Below are 20,135 nucleotides of genomic sequence, written 5' to 3'. Positions count from 1 at the left end.
GTCCCAGTCGTTCAGACTCAGGGTTATAGGTTTTCACTGAACCTCGTCTCCATGATGTCTCTGTCTCCTTTTGTACCGAGGGTCAGGTTGAGAGTCTGTAGAACTCACATGTGCCTGGACTACTCACGTGCTTCATCCTGTGTCACATGCAGGACCCCCAAATAATGGCAGTCATACATGACCGCCCCCCCACCCCATGTGAGTTTTCACACAGGCTTCCTCCACTCACTCTCCCTGTAGCTGTGCTGTCTCATGGGGTGGTGGTGGGGGGCGGAAACTGAAGCTGGCCTCTCCTCACCTGCAGTCCACCAGGCCTGTATTCAGAGCCCTCCAGCCATGCACACCTCCATCTTTCTGTCCCAGTGGTACTGTTGCATTGTCCCTGGCTGGTTTCTCAGGAAGGTTCATGGGGACAGTGTCCCTTGAGCTCTGGCTTGTTGGTGACAGTCTGTACACTTTGTGGCAATAGTCATCCCTGCTGAGGCCTCAAACGTGTCCATTTTCTCCCGGCCTCAAGCATCGGGTTGGACTGTGATCTAATTTTCTTCCTCTGTGACTCACCTGCGCTTTTGCTCTCAGTGGTAGGAGGACACTTTCCCTTCTCAAAGTCCTCCGTGTGGTTGTGACATTGTTACAGGTCAGCGTTCCCACACAGAGGGCAGCTGTGCTCACCTCTCCCTGCAGGCAGGGCCACACAACATGTAAAGTGCCTGTGAATACCAAGCTGCAAGCCTGCCTTCTAATCTCAGGGGAGTTTTCTAGAATCAGTGTCTTCTCTCTGCCTCTGCTTGGATTTTCTTGGCGTTCATTCTCTTTGCTGCTCCCATCGCCCCTGTGTTAGCTCTTCTCGTCATTTTCCACGTTCTCTGTGTCCCTTGTCTTGTTGGCTCTTGGGCTCCTTCTAGTTCCATCTCCGTTTCTGAATTGTTTTTTAAAATAACTTCTAGTTCTTTCCTCATTTGTTTGTTTTAATTCTCATTTCGGTCATTCTCTTGTATCTTGTATCATTTTCTTAATGTATTGCATCTTAGCACATGTTGAAAGGGCTGCAGTTCTTATCTGCTGTCTTTTTCTGGACATATGATGATCGACCTCTGGTTCTTTTTCTTGTACTTTGTATGGGACTTGGCCACCGTCAGGAAGCCTCCCTTCTCCCGTCGTCTTCTCTGCCCCGCCATGGGTCGTCCCAAGCTGGGCTGGATTGCTGGTCCCAAGTCCTCAGCTGCTCTCTGATCAGACCCCCAGGGGTGGGGATGAGACAACCTCCTCTGGGGCCTCCCTGATCAGGATGGCCGTGCCCTTGGGGCTCCAGGTCCTCCCACGCTCCCTCCAGCCCCGCCTGCCCCTCGCAGCCCGGCACCCTGTCCTTGCGGCAGCTCTGCTCCGCCTGCTGGGCGCTGCTCTCCTGCTCCTGCGCCCTGCCCTCTCCCGCCTCGTCTCGGGGCTTCAGTCCTGGCAGTTTCTCTCCTGTGTCTGGCGCCCAGGTGAGGGGCACTTGGAAGGCCCTGCACTTTGAGCGGCAGCCTGTCCTTCCCTGGGCCAGGAATCCCAGGTTTCTGCAGGTGCTCCCGCAGGGCTGCAGGTGATGATCAGCGCCCACCCTCCCCTCCCCTCCCCACTTCGTGTTTGTTGTTGTTTCACCTGGAAGCTTGTTGGTTCTAGCTCAGGAGTTTTACTAGGAAATGCCCGGGTCTGGGTCCTCTCTCGCTTTCTTACCCACTTAATCCTCCTCTCAGGAAAATGTTCTTTCTCATTACTGCCTTTTCTTCCTCTGTTTCCTGCTTCTGGAATGCCTGAAGTCCTGTTTTGGGGGCTGTTCTCTGAGACTCAGGTCTCCTGCATGATGGCTTCCTTCACGTGTCCACGGTGCCACTCCTGGGAACCCAGCCCTGCAGCACCGTCTCCCTTCAGCGTGTCTGGTGGGACGTGGCTTGTGCTGGGCGCTTAATCCCGGGGCTGCTGTGGAGCGCTCCCTGCACAGAGCCTGCCGGGTTTCTTGACATGGACGCTAGGTGACGTGGACGCTCCAGGACTCCCACTGGCATCACAGTCACTCCTGCTTGTTCCTGTTCCAGGAATGTGAGGTCGTTTTTGTCCAGAACTGATCGCAGTCCCCGTTCCTTTCTTATCCTTGGACTCAGTGCAGGGCACGCAGCACTGACTGAGAGGAGGCCTGGGGTCACACTGGCAGGCTGGGGGAGGGCGCGGGTGGACATGCTGAGGTGATAGGAAGAGAGACGGACAGGGCCTGACGCTGCTCTCTGCTTTGGGGCATTTTTGACACTATTCATAAAAAGTGATAGTGCGTGGTGAAGGTCTGAATGTACATTTTAAAAACTTCGTAGCAGGAGGAGAGTGTGATTGACAGCTGGAGGGCAGACCGCACCGCACCCTGCTCGAGGCGGGAGGGGGCAGGTGTTTGCAGGTGCACAGAGGACCTGGTGTGCATCTCCTGTGAGGGGCGTGTGACCCTGCAGGAGCTGCAGGAAGTGGGGCGCAGGCAGGGGATAGCGTGAGCTGTTTGAGCTCGAGGGTTTGAGCTGCTGGCGGTGCTTGCTGTGTGGCACCTTGGGCAGAATGGCCATGCTGGTATGAGGATGCTCGAACGGGTCAGCCTTCCTGTCAGCTCATCTGTCCCCTGAGCTGCCCACAGGCACAGTGAGGATGGCTGGTCCCTGGGGGAGGAGCTTGGGCCATGACAGTGACCACACTGAGCGCTCCTGGCCCTGATGGAGCATCAGGGACTTGTAGTGTGGTGAAACCCACAAGCTGGGTCAAACATTGCGTATTTATTTTGACTCTATAATCAAAACAGCCTGAGCCTGATGTCTTGTAGCCTAGTGATGCCAGGCAGGGCCTTGTCTCAGTTGAGGGCAGTGTCTTCAGGGCCTCTAGGGTGTGGGTGCAGGTGGTCTTAAGTCTGAATGAGGTCAAAATGGGAAAGCTGGGTTTTAAGTGTGGTTCAGTTCCCCCTGGTTTTAATTATGGAGAATTTTAAATACATAGATGAGTTGAAGGAGCCGTGAGTGGTCCCACTTTGCGTTGAGAGATTGAGAGCAGGGCAGGGGCATCCTGGCCCCTCCCTGGGGGTGTGGGCCTCGCCAGGGATGGACTGGTCCCCACGTTAGGGTGGAGATGCAAGGAGGAGGTGTGGCGTTTCTGGGTGGGCAGCTCACCTTCAGAGTGTCCTCCCAACCTCGCCCACCCACCTACAGAGTGCCCCGGAGGGCAGAACGCACTGCTCCATGAGGTTTGGGCCTCCCATCCGCCATAGGCTCCTCTGGGCCGTGGCTGCACCCCACCCATCTCCTTGTCTCCCTGGGTCTAGGCTCGGGGCGACCTGTCCCTCCCTGCAGCGCTGTTTGGGGTGTGCGCTGTGATGCGAGAGGGTGGTTTAGTTCACACACGGTAGGTAGACCCACAGCCTGGACATTTGGGGCTGCCTTTGACCCACTGACACCCTCTGATCGTGTCTCTCCAGGGGTGGACCTCATTGCTGCCTTCTACGGCTGCCTGTACTGTGGCTGCGTGCCCGTCACCGTGCGGCCCCCACACCCCCAGAACCTTGCCACCACACTTCCTACCGTCAAGATGATTGTGGAGGTAGGTGGGCGCTGCGGCCTGAGCGTGGTAGGCCTGAGCGTGGTTTGCTCCTGAGTGCTGTCTCAGCTGTGCCCTCAACCCTGTGTCCTGCAGGTCAGCAAGTCTGCGTGCGTGCTCACCACGCAGGCCATCATGCGGCTGCTCAGGTCCAAAGAAGCAGCAGCCACCGTGGACGCCAGGACCTGGCCGACCATTCTGGACACAGGTGTGTGTGCTGCGCCTGGGATCTGCCCTCTGCTTCTTGTGTTGTAGGGATTGCATTGTCACCACCCAAATACAGAAGTTGGGTGAGGGAGCCTGAGTCGGTGGTGAGAGGAGCCTGGCCAGTGGGGCACCGGCAGCCCATCCAGCACCTCAAGCCTAAAGCGGGTACCCAGAGCAGAGGGTGGCCAGTGGAGGGCAGAGGTCCTTCCGAGGCCATGTGCCTGCAGAGAGACGCCTCCTGCTGCACTCAGCGCCCACGCAGCAGTGGGCAGTTGTGGGGACCAGACAGCTCCCACAGCACAGACCCTTCCCGGACCCCCAGGAGTCACATGGGCCCTCTGCCTGGGCCTGTTGGGTCAGCCTGAGGGCTGAGAAGGTCCCAGCCCCTCCCCATCAGGACACCCCAGACCAGCAGGCTCTGTAGGGAATTCAGGGTACACGGCCACACAGGTGCCCACTGGCGAACAGACAGGGTCCCTCCTTCCCCATCGCTCCGCGTTGCACCTTACCCACCAGGGCATCGCCCACAAGAGGAGGTTTAGGACCGAGTGTCCGTGACCACCTGCTTGATACCACTGCAGGCACTGGGAGCTGGCCCAGGCAGCTGGTGGCAGGGGGGCTGGGCTCGGGGCAAACGGGCTCGAAGGCATCCTGTTGCCTCGCTCGCTCCCTGCCCCGCCTCACCTGTGCCCACCTGTGCGCGGTCAGCGCTGTGCCCCGTGGTCCTGAGGGGTGTGATGAAGTTGGGTGAGGGAGCTTGACCCAACTTCTCAGTGCTCGCTGTGCGCACAAATGGCAACGAGCGTGGCTCATCACAGGCTCCGGGACCCAGCACAGTCTCTGCCCCTCTGAGCTTTCCGGGGGCTGTCACGGGCTGCCTTCTCCCGTCCGTGTCCACCACGCCCACTGTCAGCCGCCACCCGCTCAGTGCGGTTAGCGAGGGTCCTCTCCACGCGGCCTCCCCATGTCCACATGCAGCCTGACCTCTGCTCTGAGCTCCCTGTCCCCAGGGGCAGTCCTGTCTCCCCTTCCCTGCAAGCCCTGAAGTGGCATCCACACCACCCGTGTCTCCTGGTCCACAGATGACATACCCAAGAAGAAGGTGGCCAGCGTCTTCAGGCCCCCGTCCCCGGATGTGCTCGCGTACCTGGACTTCAGCGTGTCAACGACCGGGATCCTGGCGGGTGTGAAGGTGGGTCCTCTGGCTGGAGCCCCTGTCCGCCTTGTCCTGACCCAGAGAGTGCTAACGCGGGTCTGTGCAGGCCTTGCTTCCTCCCAGGCTAGAAGCAGCAGTTTTGCTCCTTAAAGCTTGTGTTAAATATCAGTAAACCCCAAAATTAGGTTAGCCTGAAGAGTAATGCATGTCTTGATGTTTTATGGTGATACCTAAACTTTCTGATTCATGACTCTGGCCTCGACAACCAGGTGGCTTGGATGAGTCTGTCACCAAAAGCTCTGTTAAAATTCTTTATCGCCCTGATGTCTCGCCTAGAAGGTTTTTAGTGTGCATTCCTGGGGGTTTTTGGTGTATGTGGGCTTTTACTCCTTCAGATGTCGCATGCGGCCACCAGCGCCCTGTGCCGCTCCATCAAGCTGCAGTGTGAGCTGTACCCCTCCAGGCAGATCGCCATCTGCCTCGACCCCTACTGTGGCCTCGGCTTCGCCCTGTGGTGTCTGTGCAGGTGAGTGGAGGGCGGGTGTCAGGGGGAGTGGAGGGCGGGTGTGCAGGGGGGTGGACAGCGGGTGTCAGGTGAGTGGAGGGCGGGTGTCAGGTGAGTGGAGGGTGGATGTGAGGTGAGTGGAGGGTGGGTGTGAGGGGAGTGGAGGGTGGGTGTCAGGTGAGTGGAGGGTGGGTGTCAGGTGAATGGAGGGTGGGTGTGCAGGGGGGTGGAGGGTGGGTGTCCGGTGAGTGGAGGGTGAGTGTCAGGTGAATGGAGGGTGGGTGTGCAGGGGGGTGGAGGGTGGGTGTCAGGTGAGTGGAGGATAGGTGTGCAGGGGGTGGAGGGCGGGTGTCAGGGGAGTGGAGGGCGGGTGTCAGGTGAATGGAGGGTGGGTGTGCAGGGGGGTGGAGGGTGAGTGTCAGGTGAGTGGAGGGTGGGTGTCAGGTGAGTGGAGGGTGGTTGTGCAGGTGAGTGGAAGGTGGATGTCAGGTGAGTGGAAGTTGGATGTGCAGGTGAGTGGAGGGTGGGTGTCAGGTGAGTGGAGGGTGGGTGTCAGGTGAGTGGAGGGTGGGGGTGCAGATGAGTGGAGGGTGGGTGTCAGGTGAGTAGAGGGTGGGTGTGCAGGTGAGTGGAAGGTGGGTGTCGGGTGAGTGGAAGGTGGGTGTCAGGTGAGTGGAGGGTGGGTGTCAGGTGAGTGGAAGGTAGGTGTCAGGTGAGTAGAGGGTGTGTGTGCAGGTGAGTGGAAGGTGGGTGTCGGGTGAGTGGAAGGTGGGTGTCAGGTGAGTGGAGGGTGGATGTGCAGGTGAGTGGAAGGTGGGTGTGGGGTGAGTGGAAGGTGGGTGTCAGGTGAGTGGAGGGTGGATGTGCAGGTGAGTGGAAAGTAGGTGTCAGGTGAGTAGAGGGTGTGTGTGCAGGTGAGTGGAAGGTGGGTGTCGGGTGAGTGGAAGGTGGGTGTCGGGTGAGTGAGGGGTGGGTGTTGGGTGAGTGCGGGGTGAGTGTGCAGGTGATTGGAAGGTGGATGTCAGGTGAGTGGAGGGTGGGTGTCAGGTGAGTGGAGGGTGGGTGTCGGGTGAGTGGGGGGTGGGTGTTGGGTGAGTGCAGGGTGAGTGTGCAGGTGATTGGAAGGTGGATGTCAGGTGAGTGGAAGGTGGATGTCAGGTGAGTGGAAGGTGGGTGTCGGGTGAGTGGGGGGTGGGTGTTGGGTGAGTGCGGGGTGAGTGTGCAGGTGATTGGAAGGTGGATGTCAGGTGAGTGGAGTGTGGGTGTGCAGGTGAGTGGAAGGTGGGTGTCAGGTGAGTGGAAGTTGGATGTGCAGGTGAGTGGAGGGTGGATGTCAGGTGAGTGGAGGGTGAGTGTACAGGCACGTGCACCATGGGTGTTCAGGTACAGCTCCACCCACTCCTTACCACCTGCTAACTGAACCGCTTCTCTAAAGTCCCACCCCCACCCATCTCTAAGATATATTGTTAAGGGTCCAGGAAGCAGAGGATACACGCTGAATGGCTGGTGTGTGTGAGTGTGCCGGCAGCTGGAGTGTGGGTCTGAAGTGGAGTTAAAGGGTAGAAGTGCATTTTTATTAAATGCACACTCTGTGTTACTACGAATTCCATCCAGGACAGGGAAGTAGGGACCCATCTTCATGAATAGAACCTAGCCCTGCCCACAGTGGGTCCCTCACCAAGACCCTGGGCCCCTGAATGCTGGTGGGCGGACCTGCGTCCCACATTTTCCACCGAAACCCCGACTTGACCAGAGCAGGAGGGGCGGACTCTGCCTGGAAGGGCAGATCCTTGAGGGGTGAGGTGTAGTGCTGACCCCTCCCTGTCGCTGTCACAGCGTCTACTCTGGACACCAGTCGGTGCTGGTGCCCCCGCCGGAGCTGGAGACCAACGTGTCCCTGTGGCTGTGGGCCGTCAGCCAGTACAAGGCACGCGTCACGTTCTGCTCCTACTCGGTGATGGAGATGTGTGCCCGGGGCCTGGGTGCGCAGACAGCGGCACTCAGAGTGAGTGCGGGCGGGCCTGGAGAGACCCCAGGGACAGTTCCGGTGGGAAGAGGGGGCTGGAAACAGAAAACCCTCCCTGGGGGCCCTGCCCCGGGCTGTGAGCTCCACCCCCACACATACCTGTGGAGCACCCCGCAGCGGCCCCTCACTTCTTCTGGGAGGAGATGAGGGGTGGGTCCGACCCTGGCTCTGAGCGTACCGAGGGATCTCTGAGGCCTCATGGTCCCCAGGGCCTGGGGCTGGAGTGTAGCAGCGGAGGACGCGGAGGCACGGAACCCAGGGGGCGGGGCTCCGTGCGGTTTGGCCCTTGCGCGCAGACGCAGGCGTGGCATGCACGCTCCTCCCGCAGATGAAGGGCGTGAACCTGTCGTGTGTGCGCACCTGCATGGTGGTGGCTGAGGAGCGGCCCAGAATCGCGCTCACACAGTCCTTCTCCAAGCTGTTCAGAGACCTGGGCCTGCCCGCGCGCGCCGTGAGCACCACGTTCGGCTGCAGGGTCAATGTGGCCATCTGCCTCCAGGTAAGGCCGCGGGGCTTCCTCTGGGCGCCTGTGCACGCCCTGCACCGCCCCGTCCCTTGGTACCTTCTGGCCTCCAGCCTTTTGATTTTCCAAGTATGGCTTTGAGAACTGAGCATTTTTGTTTAAAATAGATTCTGTTCTTGATGAACAAAGGCTTATTTGGAAAAAGCACCAGTTGTTTTTGAACAGTGACAATTACTGAGAGGAATTGATAAGCTGGACACAGTATGCAGCTAATATTCCAAAGCAAGATTGAGTTTATTGTTTTGTGAGACATCTGGCAATTTTAAATGGAAACATTAATGAGTGTGATCATTTATATTGCCCTAAACTCATTCTTGAAACACTGAGGTATTTTACTTTTTAAAAGGAAACAAAGTTTCAGAACAGCTCACTGTAGCAGTGTTCTGCTTCTTCAGGGGGCTGGGGCTCTTTTCCAGGTTTCTGGCTGGTATCTCAATCCCACTTCTTTCTAAAATGCATTGCATGCACCTGCTCCTACATTCAGGGTTGTTGGGAGGAAAGGCCTCAAGAGAACCACAGTCCCTCGTCCCCCAGCCCCGGTCCTGACCAATGCCTGCCAGGTGCAGGGCGTGTCTGGACTGGGGAGATCAGCATCCTGTTGTCCAGGTGTTCCTGTGACATCCTCTCCACAGTATAGATGCCGACCGTCCAGGTCTCGCTTGGACCCTTACTGCATAGCAGGAGGAGGTGAAGGGGTCCCTTGGGAGATCCCTTCTGATGTCGATGGTGTGACTGCACCTCGACTGGTGGCGTGGGGTTGGTGGCTGTATGCGCGGCCCTTCTGTCCGCTCAGCGTCTGGGAGCTGGCTCCTCCTTCCTGGAAACGTCAGCAGGAGCCTGGCTGTTGCTCTGTGCGCTTCGATGCAGTGATGCCTTTTGCTCTCTCTCAGCTCCTTCCTCACGTGCCTATGCTCTCTGTTTGTGTTTCCTGTGGCGTCTCTTCCCTGTCTCGCTCTGCTGGCCTCCTTTGTGTCTGTCAGCCCAACAGGCTGGGAAAGCTGGCTGAGCAGGTATGACCTTGACCTTGACCTCGAGGTGCCTCTGTGCTTCTGTGAGTTCATGTGGCCTCTCGTGGTCTTGCTCCTTTGTAAAAACGAGCTTAAAAGCAGAGTATTTTCAGAAGTATTTAGCATTCACAGTCTGCTGCCTCTGGAGGAAGAGCCGTCTTCATTCCAGGGCAGACGTTGGTGACATTGTCTGGGATCGCCAGAGAATGGTGTTGGGGCGGAGTGTCTGTGTACTTTGATGTTCAGTGTCTTAACAGAAGGGACGTGCTGTCCTCTGTCAGGGCCAACGTCAGGTGTCAAGTGAGAGGAATGGAGTGGGAACATCATTGAATGTCCTGCTGAGGCCTCGCCCCTGAAGGAGCCACGCTGTGCTCAGCCCTTAAGAGAATTAGGTCTGAGCAAGCACAGCTCAGGGAAATGCCCCCAAACCCATGGTGGTGTTTTCTCAGGGACCAGTGGGAATCGAAGCTGTCAGGACTGAAATGTGAGATTGTTTGCCTTGATCTCTCCCTTCAGTGCTAGGGGAGGCTTCCCGCCATGTCAGCAAGTCTTGTAGGTGTTTGGAGGAAGGCAGACACCTGCTGGGGGCAGAGCAGTTGCCTTCCCGCCCCCGCCCCGCCCCCTGGCTGGGAGGAGCTGTGCCTGTGTGCATGCCACACCCCTGGAAACGATGGGCGTGAGGTTTGAGCGGACGTTCCTCTGCTCCCCTTGCAGGGCACGGCCGGCCCAGACCCCACAACTGTCTATGTGGACATGAGGGCACTGCGCCATGACAGGTAACAGCCCCCAGCCCCCTTCAGCCTGGGCCTCCCCTGCCCACTGTGTTCTTCCTTTTTAAAAAAGTTATTTTGTTTTATTTTTTATTCACTGTGCTGGGTTTCGCTGCAGTGCTCAGGCTTCTCATTGCGGTGGCTTCTGCAGAGCACAGGCTCTAGGTGCTTGGGCTCAGTAGTTGTGGCACGTGGTCTTAGTTGCCCCTCGGCATGTGGGGTCTCCCCGAAACAGGGGTTGAACCCATGGCCCCTGCATGGGCAGGAGGATTCTTAACCACTGGACTGCAGGGAAGTCTCACCATGTCCTCCTTTAATCAGTTGTTCCCACGACCAGGAGGGGACCGACCTTCCAAGAGTGACCGAGCATTTGACACTGGGATTTTTATGGGTAAAAAACAGGAAGACCCGTCTCCAGGCAGGATGTAGACATCCTGTCAGCACATGTGTCCTGGGGGCCCCACGGTGTGTGCCTCGAGGCCTGGGTCCCCCCTGGCTTTAGAGCCAGATTCTGACCCTCACATTCAGCTTGAGGGAAACCGTGGTGGACCCTCCTGGAGGGCGAGGCCAGCTGGCCAGGGGCTCCTGACCTGAGCGCTGCTGGTTGAGCCAGGCACCTGAAGTCACTGTCCCAAGGTCACAGCAAGGTCACGATCCAAGGCTAAAGGCTTGGCTGCCGTCACGGGACTGCCCGTCACAGTGCTGATCAATTCTGATTACCTTATGAGTTGCCTTCTTTAGAGATTGCTGTCTGTGTAGTCAATTTTATTTGTTTCTCTTGTTCGTTTGTAGGGTACGTCTGGTGGAACGGGGCTCTCCGCACAGTCTGCCATTGACTGAGTCTGGAAAGGTAGTGGCGTGGGGCTTGGCTTCCAGCTTATGTCCCCTGAGGTCCAGCTGGCCTCACCTCCTTGCATACGCGCACACACACACACACATACACATACACACACACTCACACAGACACACACATGTACTCACAGACACACACATACATACACACTTGCACACAGACACACATACACACACATACTCACATGCATTCACACAGTCACACAAGCTCAGACACACTTACACATACCCACATATAGACACACCCATACACATCATACAAACAGATGCACACTCACATACACTCACACACCTATACACATACACTCACATACAACACGCACACACGTACATGCTCACACACTCTCTACATCTTTCTGTCCACATCTGAGCTCCAGCCCAGAGGGAGGACCTCAGATGCAGACCTGCAGGAACTGCACTGCAGGGTCTTGAGGCCTTGGCGCCTTGGTGCCACCTGGAGCAGCCCACTGGGGCCTGGAAGAGCTTCTCCCCTGGCTCAGGTGACAGCTAGGCAGTATCCCCAGTGGCAGTTCACCATTAAAGCAGTCCAGGCCTGGTTCGACCACATGAGCTGTGTCAAGGGCTTAGGTGGTGGGGCCGTGAGACCACCCAAGGGCACCTAGGGAAAAACTGTGGGCCACCATGAGGGCTTAGCAGGCATAGACCCAGGAGACCAGGCATCTTCAGAACCAGGGGAGGTTCGGAGGAAGGAGTGGTCAGGCAGGGTGAAGGGGGAGGGACTTGAGGGGGATGCGCGACAGAGTGGAGTCAGCACAGCCTCTAGCCCTGCTCACACACGCTGTGCACGTGTCTGCCTCTCAGGAGGCAGGGCGTGCCCAGAGAGGGACAGGGCAGCGGGGGCAGCACTGACGAGCCCAGGTGAGTGTGGGAGAGGAGCTAGTAGGGGCTGTGCACCTCCCGAGGGCGGCCCCAGAAGAGGAGCAGGCTCAGCTGGTGTGAAGGTCCCGGGACCACAGAGAGGCTAGTGTGGCTGGAGCTTCACGGAGCGGAGGGGAGGAGGGAGAGTGTAGGTGTCGGAGGGAGGGGCTGGGGGCTGGAGATGGTCCTGGGCTCCCCCACCCTTCCCTGGGTGCACAGACGTGTCCCACTACAATCTGCATTTTCCTTTCTGTAAACATGGTGGTTTTTCTCAAAGCAGTTCTTAATTCTTTCTGGTACATTTTTATTTCTAATCACATGTGGCTCTGCACTCAGTTTTGATGGACTTCCCCCCCTGTTATTTCTCTGTTACAATAACTTGGGCCTGATGGACTGGGGTTCTGGGAAGAGCTCTGGGTCCTCAGGGTCCAGGTTGGTAACACGGGGGGAGGTCAGAGGCTCAGCAGCATCCCATGGGCAACAGAACAGAGCCCGACCAGCCTTCCGTGACCCCTCGCCTCTCCCCCACCTGCTGGAAAGCTCCACTGTCATCTCCTGTTTTACACCCAGGGAAACTAAGGACACAGAATAGGTACCCAGAAGCAGCCAGGTGGTCAGTCCCATGTCCAGTGGGGCCGCAGGCCCTGGGTTGGGGTGCTGAACATGAAGCACCCTCCCCAGCCTTCTCCACAGCCTCTGGTGGGCATGGAGCCCCAAGTCTGAGGGCAGGAATGCCTCTTGGTGGCCAGGTTTCCTTCCAGAACCAGAAACTCTGGGGTGGGTGGGGGCCCAGCCGAGCTGTGTTTGGACTCCCTGGCCTCAAGAGCCCCGACAGGGGCCTCAGGGAAAGATCCCCTCCTCCCCTCTCCATGTCCAAAATAGAGTTCATTCTCAGGAGCTGGATGATTTTGCTAAGATTCACAATTTATTTTTATTTATTAAAATCTCTTACTTCTGTTAAAATTCAGTCAGATTTAGGTCGGGTTCTGAACCTGGTCATGGCCGTGTATGAGTCACGTCCTTGAGATCATCTTCAAAGGGCGTTGTTTTTGCTGCTCTTGCGTCAGGAGGGCCACGCTCCCTCTGACGAGCATGGTTCTCCTTCCAGATTCTCCCTGGAGTGAAGGTCATCATCGCCCACACAGAGACCAGAGGGCCCCTGGGAGACTCGCACCTGGGGGAGGTGAGGATGGGGACCCCACCTCTCGCTGGCCCCTGGGTGTGCATGCGGGTTGCTCCCAGTTCATTCTTTGCGATGAACTGTACGCTGCAGTCCTGCAACTGTCACTCAGGGGTCCTAGGAGGGGAACGGTTTGTTTGAAGGAGAGAATTCTTTGCTCTCTGGGCCTCTCTTGTGACTTATTTCAAGCCCCTTACCCCCACCCCACTGTGTGCTGCCGTGTCTTGGGACACACAGTGCCTGGCACTTGTGATGAATGACCCCCTTGTGCTCTGGGCCCCAGATCTGGGTGAGCAGCCCCCACAATGCCACCGGGTACTACACAGTCTACGGGGAAGAGGGGCTCCATGCCGACCACTTCAGTGCCCGGCTGAGTTTCGGAGACACCCAGACTGTTTGGGCGAGGACTGGCTTCCTGGGCTTCCTTCGAAGGACAGAGCTCACCGATGCCAGCGGAGGTGAGAGGTCCTATGCAGTGCTCACCCCCAGTCTTGGGGCTACCACAGCCAGGAGCCCCTACAGGCAGTGTCTTGGGACCTCCTGCCAACTCACCTCACCCCTTCCCAGGAGCTGGTTTCTTTAGGTGCTCTGATATGGTTTCTCTGAAAGTTGTTCCTTTTTCTTCACTGTTCCTGGATCCTGACCTCTGCTGAGGGTGTGGGGGTTCTGGGGGAGGCTGTTGGGCCCCCCAGGCAGAGCCATGGGCATGTCTCACCAGCCATGTATCACGGCCTCCCCATACATTCCCCCAAGGTCACAGAGTCCACAGCCACAGCAGGCTGGCCAGATGCAGTCAGAACTTTGGGAGCCCCTGTAGCTGCTGCCTTGTCTCCGAGATAGTAGAAGTTGTTCTGTACTCTTCACACGTGGGTGCGCACGGCAGGAGGCTTCAGCACGGGAGCCATGCTGAGGTGGTGAACTGTGCCATCTGCAGAGCGACATGATGCGCTGTACGTGGTGGGGTCTCTGGACGAGACGCTGGAGCTGAGGGGCATGCGCTACCACCCCATCGACATCGAGACGTCCGTGATCCGTGCGCACAGGAGCATTGCTGAATGGTGAGGGCCCAGGGGACCAGCTGGCAGCTCTCGCGCGGTCGTGTGGGCAGCCACCTCCTCTCCAGGAGCAGACCCCAGACACACTCTGCGAATCATGTGCCAGAGACCCCTTGTTTGGGTTTGCTTGGTTTTTCTTCTTCTCTCAATCAGTCTTAAACTAAGAGTCTGTCCCCAAATGCACAGGCAAAATGTGAGCGCCCCAGTTACTCCGAAATACCTCTGCATTTGCATGGATTTCCTAATTTAAATGGTCAAGACGCATGATTTCCTCACTTTGGAGGGAGGTTGCTGTGGGAAAAGTACAGCTTTCAATATCAAATAATATTCTTGATTCTTGTTATTCAGTTGCTAGGTTGAATCCAACTGTTTGTGACCCCATGGACTGCAGCATGCCAGGCTTCTCTGTCCTCCACTATCTCTCACACTCACGTCCCTTGAGTCAGTGATGTCATCCAACCATCTTGTCCTCTGTAGCCCCTTTCTCCTCCTGCCCTCGTTCTTTCCCAGCATCAGTGTCTTTTTTCATTGAGTGAGCTCTTCACATCAGATGGCCAAAATATTGGAGTTTCAGCTTCAGCATCAGTCCTTCCAGTTGAAACCAGTTCTGATGTGATGTAGCCTCAGAGTGTAGGCTGTACTTGAGCTCACGGCTCTTGTGAGAAGAAAAATTCCCTCACCAAACCAGGCAGATAATAGAGACCACTTGAGGCTTGCAGTGAGGAAATAGAGTTTATTGAAAAGGGGCAGAGAAGACTTCCGACATAGACATCAGAAGTGGGTAGAGAGAGTCCCCACGTTGTTAACTTGAGCGGAAAATTATATACTTTTCAGTTGGCTGCTTAGGTAAAAAGAATATCTCAAGACTGTAAAAGTTCCACCAGACCCTTTTCCAAGGCATCCTGAGATAACTTTAGTTTGAGATTAGCCAGAAGGAACGAGTTCCTGTTGAGGAGGAAAGCATGCCTTTAAGCAAGATGTTGTTGCTATATAATTATTAACACGGTGCCTACATGACTGCTAAGGTAAAGAATTCAGACTTTATCCCTGAGGGGCCTTGGACTACTTATCAAACTGGCTGAAGTTAACTATATTACACTGAGTATTGAGGGTTGATTTCCTTTAGGATTGTCTGGTTTGATCTCCTTGCTGTCCAAGGGACTCTCTAGAGTCTTTTCCAGCACCACAGTTAGAAAGCATCAATTCTTTGGTGCTCAGCCTTCTTTATGGTCTAACTCTCACATCGATGTACGACTACTGGAAAAACCATAGCTTTGACTATACAGACCTTTCTTGGCAAAGCAATGTCTCTGCTTTTTAATATGCTGTCTAGGTTTAGCATAGCTTTTCTTCCAAGATGCAAGTGTCTTTTGGTTTCATGGCTGCTATGATTTTGGAGCCCAAGAAAATATAGTCTGTTACTGTTTCCACTTTTCCCCCTTCCATTTGCCATGAAGTCATGGGACCAGATGCCATGATCTTAGTTTTTTAAATATTGAGTTTTAAGCCAGCTTCTTCACTCTCCTCCTAACCCTAACCCATCTGGTCCCATCAGTTCATGGCAAATCAGAGGGGAAAAATAGAAGCAGTAACAGATGCTTCCTCCTTTGAAGGAAAGCCGACAAAGGTCTGTATAGTCACAACTATGGTTTTTAAACCTGATGCAAAGAACAAGTCATTAGAAAAGACCCTGATGCTGGGAAAGATTAAGGGCAGAAGGAGAAGAGGGTGGCAGAGGGTGAGATGGTTAGATGGCATCACGAACTCAATAGACATGAGTTTGAGCAAATGCTGGGAGATAGTGAAGGACAGGGAAGCCTGCTGTACTGCAGTGCAAGGGGTCACAAAGAGCTGGACACGACTTAGTGACTGAACAACTGTATTCGAATTCTTTGGCTGACTATGAGGACTACTCCATTTCTTCTAAGGGATTCTTGCCCACAGTAGTAGATATGGTGGTCATCTGAATTAAATTCACCCATTCCCCTCCCTTTTAGTTTGCCGATTCCTACGGTGTCAGTGTTCACTCTTGCCATCTCCTGCTGGACCACTTCCAATTTACCTTGATTCATGGATCTAACATTCCGGGTCTCTATGCAATATTGTTCTTTCATCAGACGTTACTTTCACCGCCAGACACATCCACAACTGAGCTTCATTTCCACTTTGGCCCGCTGCTTTATTCTTTCTGGAACTCTTAGTAATTGCCCTCTGTTCTTCCCCAGTAGCTCTTCCCCGTATTAGACACCTTCCGACCTGGAGGGGCTCATCTTCTGGTGTCATGTATTTTTGCCTTTTCATATTGTCCCTAGGGTTCTCTAGGCAAGAATGCTAAAGAGGATGGGTCCTCCAGTGGACCATTTTTTGTCAGATTTGTCTTGATTCTTAGAGAGAACTTTAATTAGAGTAGATATTCCAATAAAACACACTTAGCCAAACCTTTGAATTGTAACTGACTTGAGCAGAGGATGACGTCAGTAAACCTACTTAAGTATGTTTCAGTGGTCTTTGCCTGGCATCATTTCCTGTGTGTCCTTGGCCCCTGAAGCCATCGCCCAGCCCCATGTGACACCATTCGCCTTCTACCTGCAGCGCTGTGTTCACCTGGACCAACCTGCTGGTGGTGGTGGTGGAGCTGGACGGGCTGGAGCAGGACGCGCTGGACCTGGTGGCCCTGGTGACGAACGTGGTGCTGGAGGAGCACCACCTGGTGGTGGGCGTGGTGGTCATCGTGGACCCGGGTGTCATCCCCATCAACTCCCGTGGGGAGAAGCAGCGCATGCACCTGCGCGATGGCTTCCTAGCTGACCAGCTGGACCCCATCTACGTGGCCTACAACATGTGAGCCCGCTCAGCCCCGACCAGCTGGACCCCACCTGCGTGGCCTACAACACGTGAGCCCACTCAGCCCCGACCAGCTGGACCCCACTTGTGTGGCCTACAGCACGTGAGCTTGCTCAGCACCAGCCCCAGAGGGGCCTCATGAGCCATTGGAGGGGCTGGGGTACGTCTGCAGCCCCTGGGGAGAGGACCCCAGGCTCCTGAGCACAGGGCCCCACCCATGCGCTTACATACCCATCTCATTCTAGAAACCACTTCCTGAATTACTCAAAACCTTTTAATCATCTGGAACATTTACAGAAACATGAATGTCAGTATTGCAACAGATGGTGTGACTGGGAAAGAAGCCTGGTGCGGGCACTGCAGGTGCTGTAGGTATAGTCCTCTGCTGTATTATGAGTTTGCACTTTTTTTAGGCTAAAAATTCAGTTCTCGATTTTAAAAATTCAACTATACCATTTCAGATGACAAGGTCATACTTAGAATTTATGCGAGAAGGAATTTGAGGCCCAGGGACAGCTGCTTCAGTTCTGATTCACAGGGAAGAGCAAAATACAGAAAGGCTGGTGGGCAGGGCATGATCCTGGCCTGGCCCCCTCTTCCCCACCCCCGACCTGCTTTGGGCCTCAGACCAGGCTCATGCACACACACTTCCTCTCTGAACATTGGTATGCCGCCTGCCTGCCTGTGTCATCTCTAACCCTCGACAGGGTCCATCAGGTGAGCAGCTGTTTCAGAAAGATAAAGGAACGCTGAGTTTTAAACCTCTTTCTGCATTTCTGGCTTGTTGCTATTCAGCTGAAGTGCTGATTTTCATGACCACAGTATAGGATCTTCTCACTGTCCAAAATTGTACTGAGTTACTGTTTTTATTACACATCAGCAGATGTGGACTCACCGGTGGGCTGAGGTTTACATGTGTGGTGGTACAGCCCAGGGCCCGAGAACTTTGCCAGCCACTGTTGCATCGTGAGTTGTGTGCCTGTAAAATTTGGCCAAATCATGTTCACTTATTTTATTTGAACTCGACTAAACTGAGTGATATAATATTATAGTAAATATAAATCAGAGAACGTGAAATCCTTTAGATACTTCTAAGAATTTGAAGTGAAGCTCGAATCTAAGACAGAGTATTTTTGTATCACTAATAAAAAATGTGTTACGAACTGTCAGGGACTGCGGGTCAGAAAGTTTACGAATCACATGCTTCCTAGAAACAGCCAGGTGTTTCTGGAATTAACCTGAATCAGTGCCTAACAGTTGTTAATTCTTTACCATTTAAAATTCTCCGCCAAAAAGGCCTGGCTGACTGGGCTGACTCTCACATCTAACTCTCGGCTACAAGTAGCTTGTGCTCAGTAGCTCTTGGTATGCAGTGTGGTATGTAAGAACATACTGGAACTGAACAGTCCTCGTGTAATTATGTATATAACATGTGTAACTTATTGTTTGACATACAGAGGTTCTAGCAGTGGACTAATGGATATTCCTCATAACAGAATGGCCTGTAGGAGAGGAACCACCCAGCCCTTTATGTTGTCATTTTATAGCAACAGGCATTGTAAAATTTTTGTATTGAAAGGTAAGTGGCAGTAAGATACGTCTTGTAAATTAAGATTTTAAGAAGCATTAAAATGTTTTAAAATTACTCTCTGGGAATTCTGTATGTCAGAAAAAATTTTTATATCAATATGTTAATAAAAGTTATGGACTGTTTGTAATTCTGCCATTTGAAATGTGTGAAAAGATTTTTTAAATTACCCCAAAAAGCAGGTATTTTATTATGCATTTTTCTTTGCTGAATATAGAAGCATTTATGCTGCAGCATAAAATCTACAAAGCACATTAAAGTATAAAGAATAAAATTTAAATCTCCCATAATCCTACCTCTCGTTTAATGACAGTGTGTTAGTATTTGATGTAAATCCTTTCCAGGTTTAATTTTTTTCTTTAAAAACACTTCTACAAAATTAGGTCAGTCATATACTTTTATAATCAGCTTTTGTACTTAATAAATTAGACTTTTAATCTGTTCCATATATTCTTCTGCATGTTTTAACAATTGTGTCACACAGCAGGTGGGGGCAGCTTGTCCTCACAGGCTCTGTCAGCACCCTCTCAGCCCGCTACCATGAGCCTCCTCACAGGAGCACGTTCATACGCACAGCCTGCCTGGGGCTCAGCTCTGCTGGGGTGAAGCTTTGGGCACTCCATCCTCGGAAGGGCACAGGGCGGAGTGGAGAGGCTGTTCCTGGAAACCTGAGAACACTGGCAATAAAAAATGAGTCCCTGTCAGTCAAATAAGTATCCTGTCTGATGGTGCTGTATATGTTTTCATGTGTTTGTGGTCATTTTACTTTCTCATTTGATGTGTCTTACTTGGCAGTTCTTATGGTGTGCAAGGGTTTTTGGGTTTTTTTTTTTAGTTGATTTGTAGGAGCCAGTTTATGTTAAGGATCAGAACCTCTGTATAATCCATACTTTTCCTACTGGGCCATTTGTATCTTGATTCTCTGTTTTTGTTTTTAATTGAAGGATAATTGCTTTACAATATTGCATTCTGCTTGTTTTTTAAATGTACTGATTATTTTATGCAAACTAAGGTTACTTGTGCTTAATTTCAGATTATGAATATAGCTGACTTGTTTCAGAGAGATTGTCCCGGGATGGTCAGCTCAACTCTATGGGGAACGACTCACCTCCTGTGTTTGCCTCTTCTTGCCAGAGTCTGCCAGAGTCAGACGCTCTCGCCAGGGCCTCTCCCTGAGAGCAAGCGTTGTTGGAGGATCATGCACATGCTACTTGCTGGTGCAAAAACAAGAGAGGAGCATTCTCTTTCTACCTGAGACCATGCTGCATAAGTTTTAGGTCTTGAGTTAAAGAAGAAACACTTTCTCTAAACTGGATGCAGTAACAGTGTAATAACACTGTGTATAGCATTTGTCCTCTTTCCTCTGATACTCGTTTGGCTTCTCAGGTGGCACTAGTGGTAAAGAACATGCCTGCCAGTGCAGGAGCCATAAGAGAAGTGGGTTTGATCCCTAGGTCAGGAAGATCTCCTGAAGTAGGAAATGGCATCCCACCCCGGTATTCTTGCCTGGAAGATCCCATGGATAGAGGAGCCTGGCTGGCTACAGTCCATAGGGTCCCAAAGAGTCGGACACAACTGAAACTACTTAGCACTGTTGATACTCAATTTCAGTAATGAAGAATTCTTTTAAAAGGTAACTATATGCAAAACTTCAAAACCTCTTTATGTTCAAGAACAATCATCTTTGAACTATCTGAACAGGTAGCTGGACCACCCTCCCCACATGGGAAGTCTGAGAACCTGCAGCTTCACCCAGGTGAGCTCAGTCCCTTCCTCACCTCGATTCCCCACCCTCCCCCCACCACTTCCCTACGTCCAGCAGTGCCCTTCAGGTTCAGTGTGAGAACTATTCCACATGAATCATGAGATGTTTTGGAAGTATTTGCCAGGGCCATATGAGACAAGAAACTGAGGCAATAACCCTTAGTTTTAAGTGCCAGCTA

At 53.5% G+C, this 20,135-nt stretch overlaps 1 protein-coding gene across 5 annotated transcripts in view; it reads left to right on the top strand.

Annotated features, from left to right (window-relative positions):
* Window positions 1-18,640, top strand: part of DIP2A (disco interacting protein 2 homolog A) — a 120,909-nt gene extending 102,269 nt beyond the window's left edge. For all 5 annotated transcript variants that reach the window (XM_070377777.1, XM_070377773.1, XM_070377767.1 and 2 more), the window contains 12 exons: window positions 3,482-3,603; window positions 3,697-3,808; window positions 4,890-4,999; window positions 5,359-5,489; window positions 7,305-7,473; window positions 7,823-7,993; window positions 9,739-9,800; window positions 10,587-10,644; window positions 12,634-12,708; window positions 12,989-13,163; window positions 13,640-13,763; window positions 16,353-18,640. In XM_070377777.1, the coding sequence (XP_070233878.1) occupies window positions 3,482-3,603; window positions 3,697-3,808; window positions 4,890-4,999; window positions 5,359-5,489; window positions 7,305-7,473; window positions 7,823-7,993; window positions 9,739-9,800; window positions 10,587-10,644; window positions 12,634-12,708; window positions 12,989-13,163; window positions 13,640-13,763; window positions 16,353-16,605 (1,562 nt within the window). In that variant the 3' untranslated portion in view covers window positions 16,606-18,640. The remainder of the gene's footprint in view (window positions 1-3,481; window positions 3,604-3,696; window positions 3,809-4,889; window positions 5,000-5,358; window positions 5,490-7,304; window positions 7,474-7,822; window positions 7,994-9,738; window positions 9,801-10,586; window positions 10,645-12,633; window positions 12,709-12,988; window positions 13,164-13,639; window positions 13,764-16,352) is intronic.
* Window positions 18,641-20,135: the final 1,495 nt, after the last annotated feature.

The sequence above is a fragment of the Bos mutus genome, chromosome 1 (assembly GCF_027580195.1).
Source record: "Bos mutus isolate GX-2022 chromosome 1, NWIPB_WYAK_1.1, whole genome shotgun sequence".
Lineage (NCBI taxonomy): Eukaryota > Metazoa > Chordata > Mammalia > Artiodactyla > Bovidae > Bos > Bos mutus.
Note: the sequence above shows the minus strand (reverse complement) of the source record. Positions and strands in the feature narration are given on the sequence as shown.